The sequence below is a fragment of the Falco peregrinus genome, chromosome 5, assembly GCF_023634155.1.
Source record: "Falco peregrinus isolate bFalPer1 chromosome 5, bFalPer1.pri, whole genome shotgun sequence".
In the NCBI taxonomy this organism is placed as follows: Eukaryota; Metazoa; Chordata; class Aves; order Falconiformes; family Falconidae; genus Falco; species Falco peregrinus.
In genome coordinates, this window is record NC_073725.1 from 103,597,228 (window position 1) to 103,605,125 (window position 7,898).

The 7,898-nt window shown below is 47.0% G+C and overlaps 1 protein-coding gene across 9 annotated transcripts in view; it reads right to left on the reverse strand.

Moving 5' to 3' along the window:
- The window catches only part of CHCHD6 (coiled-coil-helix-coiled-coil-helix domain containing 6), a 115,978-nt gene extending 109,051 nt beyond the window's left edge, over positions 1–6,927 (reverse strand). For 7 of the 9 annotated variants that reach the window (XR_008747154.1, XR_008747153.1, XM_055803498.1 and 4 more), the window contains exons 1-3: positions 5,524–5,705; positions 3,327–3,459; positions 2,079–2,148 (exon numbers count right to left, since the gene is read on the reverse strand). Coding sequence is in view for 7 of the 9 variants with exons in the window: in XM_055803498.1 (XP_055659473.1) it covers positions 2,079–2,148; positions 3,327–3,459; positions 5,524–5,613 (293 nt within the window). In the remaining 2 variants the exon portion in view is untranslated. Of the gene's footprint in view, positions 1–2,078; positions 2,149–3,326; positions 3,460–5,523; positions 5,706–6,457; positions 6,604–6,791 lie in introns of those variants that run through there. The other 2 variants (XM_055803499.1, XM_055803497.1) reach the window with 2 other exon arrangements.
- Positions 6,928–7,898: the final 971 nt, after the last annotated feature.

Sequence of the window (7,898 nt, forward strand, 5' to 3'; positions counted from 1 at the left end):
ATCCCTACCTAGAGCCGAAACACAAATCCATAATCTATTTGACACAAAACCTGCTCACAGCCCCTCTATTATCAGCAGGAATTCGAAAGTCCAACAAACTTTAAACATGACCTGTAACTTTGGTGAGGTACAGCTCTGGCAGTAACAGTAGGCTTAGCACCATAAGTTTATACTTCAGTTATATGCAGCTCTAGTAAGTACTTACTATCATCTGAAAACAATGAGAATAGAAAGTAGTTAGCTAGATAAATAGATACTACTTTGGAAAAGATCATGGGACGTACAGCAACAAAAGGAGTTAGCCTATCTGACAGCGCTGCTCTTCTGCTCTACAAAGGAAAGGAAATCACATAAAATGCATGCAGCAACAGCACAGAGAAGCAGCCTTGCCCCATCCATAATCTGGCCAATTGAATCTCAGACTGCCATGAAGGAAATGTTGTACAATTCAAGCCTTGGAAATTCCACATGCAAGCAAACAGAAATTAGCATGAAATTAATCACAAAATAAACTTGGTTAGACAGGACCTTTGAAGGTTATATATTCCAGCCTTCTGCTCAAAACAGTACTAACTTCAGATTAGATCAGGTCGCTCAGGGCCTTCTCCAGTCACCTACTGATGATCTCTAAGACTGGAGATTCTATGTCTTTTTGGTGCAACCTGTTCCAGTGCTTCAGTGCACTCACTGTTCGGGGTTTCTCCTCACCCACCCCACACAGACACCCCAATACCCAGGCAGAATTTCCTTGCTGTATCTGTGTCCCTTGCCTCTTGTCCTTTCAGTGTGCACCTCTGAGAACAGTCTGTCACTGTCTCTTTTTCACTATTTGAGGAACTTGAAAAAATAACAATTACATCGCCCTTCTTCACCAGGCTAAGCCAACGCAGACCCCTCAGCCTCTCTTCTCCCATGCCTCTAGCTTGCCGAGGTCCCTCTAAGTTGCAGTGTTACTCTCCAGGCACAGTGACGACTCCTTCCATTTGTTGTCATCCACAAACTCTCTCAGGCTGCAATTCAGACCATCCAGGCCTGGTTCTGGTTCCGTAGTTGAGCCACACACATACAAGCTGCTCCTCCCTTTCTTGTTTTCCCTACTGACCTTTCCCTGCATTTCTGCCCTTACCTCTCCTTTCCCAGATCAGGTATTTGGGATGCAGTTCAGCAGCTCAGCACTGAAAACTGCCAGCAACTTCAATTCCACAGTCCCCTAGAAAGCAAACCACCTATCCAGAGACTTTCCTTGGTTGCACCTCTGACTTTCCTAAGGACAGTGTGACTGACGCAACAGGTTTTAACAGGTTTGAACACCATGCACAGACAGACTGATTTTCATTGTTACCTAGACTATAAGCACAGTAAAGACACCATCAGAGCAGCAAAAGAAAGAACAGGAAAAAAACAATCTTTACAGCATCTTTAAATATGCACAGATAGATCAGGCCAGCAGTTTAACACAAAAAACTACTGAGTTACACGGAAATGAGGCTCTCACTGCCCTGCAATGCCTAGAACTGGGAGGAGACTGCTGTGGTTCTTACAGAGAAGAGGACAGGTTTTTTCTGCAGTGTTTTTTCCTCACCCTTACCCCCATCTTTACAGGTATTTCTATCTTAATAAATTAAAGTACCCTTGGATGAAAAATTCATAGCACTCTAGTACTAGCTGACAGTCATTATGTCCAAGTCTAGCAAAAGGAGGAGGAATGGAATCAGATACATAAGATGGATATGATTATTTTAGGTTATTTTTATGATTACTTTAGATCTGTAAGGGAAGTATCAAACACTTAGACTCCTTCATTTCTCCCAGAAAAGGCAACTGTACTCAATTATACTCCACTGATCTTGCAATGCACATCAGACACAAGTTTTCTGTAGTCCTGTCCACAGTTCTCCTGACTGTTTCTTTTGGATAAGGGACAGGCTTTCCTAAAAAAGTGTCTTCCACAACCCTTAACTGAAAAAGGGGATTCTCAGGCATTAAAACATAAAGTCGTTGTGCTTGAAGTAAAACATATATACATACACAGCCCAAAAGGAGTTAAACTATTGTCTTTTTCAAGAACTTCACCTCACCTCCTATACAGTTCCTGCTCTGCAGCAGAAGACTTCTGACCAGAGTCACTCGCCATTGGTGGCTGGATTCCTAGAAAGAATAGAAACTTGTGACAACTATAGCAAAAAATATAGTCCTTCATCACATCATGATCTGAGAATTCATATGTATTACCCCATCAAGAGAAAAAAAAATACACCTTGAAAAGTGTGATGGATGGAATTTGAATTCATGAAAGAGACGCCAACAGCATTGTCTTCAACAAGGCACACTGAACAAGGCATGCTACAGAATCTTCTAGGTAAGGATCTTAACACCTCAGATCCTGGTTTATACTGAAACATAATCATGGTTTTAGATCTACTTTCCATTTCCTTCCTCTAGATCCATTAAGTCTTCCTCTTGACCTCCTGCTTTTCTTGTAATTATAAGGGGTCCCAGAAGTGGCGATGAACTTACTTGATGGAGTTCAGGCCATCCATTAGGCTGAATCCACTCTCAGGAAAGATGTGGGCTAACAGCAAACAAACCTCTAAAAGCAAAGGCCTGTTTCCCTAACTTCATGTTAGGCTGGATGCCTTAAACAAATCCACACTGATAACATATATCAACAAAGTGTATTTGAGAACGAAGAGAAATCAAATAGTTTTCTGACCTGTAAAGGAAGACAAGTGAAACCAAGTTCTCATCATCCACTTGGCAAGCTGTGCTTAGACAGTCTATCCTTCCCTACGAGCTTCTTCCCAAAGAACCAAAAGCAGTATTTCCCCCACCGTCCACAATATACTCCTTGTGCAAGCAAAAGAGACAGGGCAGCTGGCCAAGAATGAAATATAAAATAAAAAATTTCTGCCTTGCTTATTGCATGTTCATCTGAAACCCTAGAAACATTCACAAAATTATACATATTCATTGAAGTATCTGAGAATGGTGGTAATCCAAAGATGGAGAAGGAAAGGACCTGGAAAAACAAGCCATCTTCCTTAAGGTCACACACTGACAGAACTAGAATAGCATTTCAACCACTCCAACTGCCAGATGACACAGCTCTCTTTCAGAAACATAAAGAGGACATCGCAGGACTGTAACACCCAAGGCATTCAATGATGCCAATATCTACATACATAAAAACGTTACAGGCTAATCAAAGAGTGCCTCTTGCAACAAGATGGTCTTAAACAACACAGGCATATGATACAACATCCAGTGGCAGCGCTTCAGAGAAGTGTGTCAAAACATTCAGTAGACCTGATAGGGACCGACAGTACCTGTAGGAGATTTGGGTTTCCCTTCTGCAGCTGATGAAGATGGACCTGTGCCATTGGATGAATGGGGCGATCTCTGGTTGTCCCTTTTACTTTGAGGGGATTCTTTCATTCGGTTCACTACATCTTCAGACAGCTGAAACATATGTGCACAGGAAACAAGTTAACCGAGTCAACTCTTAATGTATATATATTTCACTGTAACAACTCCCCATTTGGTAGTTTCCACACTATTGCGGAAGTATTGTCAGATTCCTCATTTCAGTGCCACGGTCCTTCAAATCCAGGTGTTCAACAACTGTACGCTGACCTTACATTTTAAAAATACATACTTTATAATTAAGTGATAAAAACCTCCTATCTACTGACCCTGAAGGCTTCACTGAACACCTACAATTACTCTTCCACAAATACTAACAAAGGTGGAAAGCACTGCTAAACAAGCCGACCCCTGGAGTAGGGACATATTTACCAGAAGTGGAAGGAAAGGAACTAAGCAGGCTGTAGATCTGTCCGTCCATCCTCCTTCTTCCCCCATGCTTGCTAAGCCAGCTCAGCATGGCAGAAGTGCTGCAAACCATATGGCAGGGAACAGCTGCACAGCCCTCCCATTCATGTAATGCTGCAAACATTTTTGCAATCTCAATTTCATTCTCACTTCCTTACTTGGGTCCAAACAGAAAAGAAAGAAAAGTTTAAGTTTTCTGGCAATGGAGTCCAAGGAGTTTCTCACAGCACTGTTAAGATTGACCCCTTCCTCCTTCCAGGCTTCTGTGCTGACTGTTCTGGCTCCAGAACAAAATGAATTGAGGCTGTTTCCCTAACTAGGCTGGTCACAGTAGAAGACATGTTGCCACTATTATCCTATTTAACTGCATCTTTAACATATTCATTACACATTGTTATCATGCTACATTCCTCTTTAGGGCAACTGTTTTTTAAAAACACAGATGCGTAAAAAGCCAGACTTAATTAAGGGCAGGCTCAGTGGAACTTCTTAGCTGCAAAAAAAACCCACCAAACATCATCCTTGCCACGAAGAATGGGTAATGATTATTCCTGACATTGATTTCAGGAAGTCAAACGGAACACTCTACAAAGGCCACAGCTCATTTAACCTAATCAGCTACCATGAGATACATAGGGCATCTTCATCTCGAGCTCCTGGAGGTCGTAAACAGACCAGTAAAAATAAACCCACATTTTTCTCTAGTTCCATCAGCATCTAGCTGGACGGAGCAGCTAACTAAATTAAAGCACCAGAACAAATTATGTCTATAGTAGGTGAGGGGGAGTCCTGTAAAGAGAAATCAGGCAAGAACTTCATCCAACACTTTAAAAAGGAGATTGGCACAATCTTAGTTAACTTTTGTCAAGTGATTAGTCAAAATGGGATGAAAAGTAAGTAACCACATCCTGCAAGCTCATTTTAGACAAACCTTAGGGGGAAACCTGATAAAAATATGAACCACCAACAATGACAACGATAATTAATAAAAATTAAAAAAAAAACCCACAACTTAACCAATGAAAAATAGGGACAGAAATCTTGATGGGCAAAAAAACATTCCTTAATGGTACCACCACCACTCTCCAGGGCTTGTTTTCAAACACACGTGCAGTCGTCCGATCAAAGTTCAAGAAGTAGCTTCCCACTGCCCCTCCTAGAAACACCACTAAATCCTCACAAATCCTTACAATCTCTTACCTGTCCGCCTGTTCAGAAAGCAGTGCTTTGCCAAGACTCTTGGTAGCACCAATAAGGGCAGAGGTGTCTCCCCTTGGATGCCCTCAGAGCCAGGCAGTGCTTTTAGCACCAAACTGCTTGCAAAGCACAAGGCAGGGGCAAGATAGCTCACTCAGCAGTGAGAGGGGAAAGCGGGCTGAGAGCAGAGTTCGGAAGGGCTGGTGTGTCATGCTCACCATGCTCAGGCCCTCGGCCCTCTCACCCACCACTGTCCCGTCATCCTATCACCCCTCCAGCTCTCTACTCCTTCCAGTTTCCCCTCTCCTCCTTCTTGCTGGTTTTCCCCGCTCACCCCTTCCAACTCCGTACCACATTCCCCAGACCACCCTGCCCTACCCTGCCACTCCATCAGGGTCTCCCTCACGCCGGTCCCTGCCCTCTGCCCCCCGCCTCCAGCACCCCCGGCCTCCGCAGCCTCGAGCACCCGGCCCCCGAACCCTCGGGCCTCCTCACCCTGATGCCCTGCAGCACCCGCACTTGCTCCCGCTCATCCAGCCCGAAGGAGACCTTCCTGCCGCCGTGGCTGCTCTCGCTGCCCCCCATGTCGGCAGGGCGGCCGCTGGGGACGCCTCTCCCCTCCGCGCCCACCACTCGCACCGGTCTGCCGCCGCAGAGAGCGCCCCGCCCCTTCCGCCGCCTGCCAACATACCCGCGCCCCATTGGCGGCCGCCTCTGGCACGGCCAATAGCGCGGCGCGGTACTGGCGGCCAGCCGCGGTGCAGGCTGGGGGCCGTAGGCTGCCGGCGGCGGCTGCGCGGGCTGCGGTGCGCAGGGCGCGGGCGGCCTGACCCGGCCCCGCAGAAGCTGCGCTCCGGGACGGGCCACCTCGTTATCCTCACCCTGCGACATACCCATGGCGGCACCAAAGCGCGGCCGGGCCCGCCAGGCTTCTTCCTCCCCTCCCGCGGCAAGGGCTGTGCCCACCCTCCGCACCCAAGGCAGGATCGCAGCACCTCGTGAACCCCCACCGCGATGCACCCAGCTCACCCGTCTTCTCCGCTGGGTCAAAATTATGGAAGCAAGAAAACAAAACGACGTGTAACCACGCAGAAAATAAGCCAGGAAGGTACAAAGCTTATTTGCTAGCTCCAGGATTGAGGAACCACCCAGGCATTATCCACCAGGGAGGATGCACGACCTGACAAGCCCCCATGGATGTCCAAGGCCCTCAGCACCAGCACCAGCGAGACAAAGCAGCAGCAGCCCACAGCGAGCGTGGGCACCCCCTCACCCTCCCAGGAATCCCTTGCCTACTTTCACACACACCACAGTCCTGGAAGGAGTTCCCCACCCCAACACATCAGCTCACATCTCTGGTGATTAAAAACAAAATTACAGTCTACAACCTCCAGTCAATTTTACAGGAGCTGTTCTGGGCAGAACTCACCTCCCTGCTCCTCTCAGCCACCCTGTTCCAGCCAGACCTACTCAATGTGCCGTTACCACCCGTGACAGGCGCGTGCGTGGGTCCCACGTAGGTCAGGCCGCCGTTGCAGATACAGTCCCCATTGCCAGGCGTGGCCGATCCCCAGCCTAAACAAAAAGAAAGAGAAACAAGACAATGTAAAGTACAAGCAGCTGGACCAAGTGGCAGCTCTGAAGGATCTTTACCCAACAAACTTTCTGTATTCCCAGAAATACAGGCCATGTGATGACCTATATGGCTTTGTGCGTTTGTGACTAGACAGTTAACGAAGCCCTGGCATTGACACACTACTTACCTGTTACTTAGTAGCACATCAGGGCAGTTTTAACTGTTTAATGCTTATTCTTCACTACAGTTAATGTGGCAATCACAGCTTTGACTCAGCACTGGGACTCTGGCCAGCTTTAAGGAAGTATTTGGAACTCTTTGCCCCACAAGATGTCCAGGCTTCTTCCCTCTAGCAAGTTCCTGGAAGCAGGGAGTATTTTTGTTATTTGTGTAATGCTTTGCACAATGGGCCTATTGCTTGAGCTCTCAAGGGCACTGATCGTGGTACCATCAGCTGTTTGCACCACACAGAAGCACTGCACGTACACGGTGCAAGAGCAAAGGTCTGGCTAAAGCCAAACCACAATCCCTCCCAGAACACTCTCACCAGCCTCTTACTTCTTACCTGCTACCTGCTTGCTTCATTTGATGGCATCCAGGTTTTGTACTGAAAAAGCCTGTGAACAGTCATTCCTTTTTTGCCACCTTTGTACTCTCTGGGTTGCACAGACCTGCAGCATTGCTCTTCCAGACCGGTGAGTTCTCAACCATGTAATTACTCTTCCAGAAGTCTTCCCATAACTTTGATTATTCCTGCCATCCTTCCTTAGGCCTTTTTCAGGTGTAATTCCAGCCAGGTAGCAGGCATCATCTGCAAAGATCCACATGGGAGAGTGGGCAAAGACGAACAAAACTGCACCTCACCTACAGCCTGTGGTCTCTAAGAGCCCAAGGAAGCCCATCAGGGCCCACTACCTGTGGGACACTGATGTGGAAGCAGCTGTGATAAAGGTGGAGGAGCTGTGCAGCAACTTAAACACCTCTCCACCTATGCAGGAGCAGAGGACGTCAAAGTTATCCTAGGAAATGCTACTGCTGGAGTTAATTCCCACACTTTTCTGCTGGGAGGCTGGAAGGAGCTCCGAAAGGTGCTATTGCACAAGGGCATGACCCAGTCCCAAGGCAGAGACAAAGTTCACCCTATTTCCCCAGCCTGTACACCCCCACAAAAGAGTACTTCATGGGTACTGATTACTGCCAGCACATTTAGCTGTTACCCAGCAGCTATCACATCCTCCCTGCAGCCAGAAAATTATTCCTGACACACAGGGTCCATTTCAAAGCCCAGAACAAG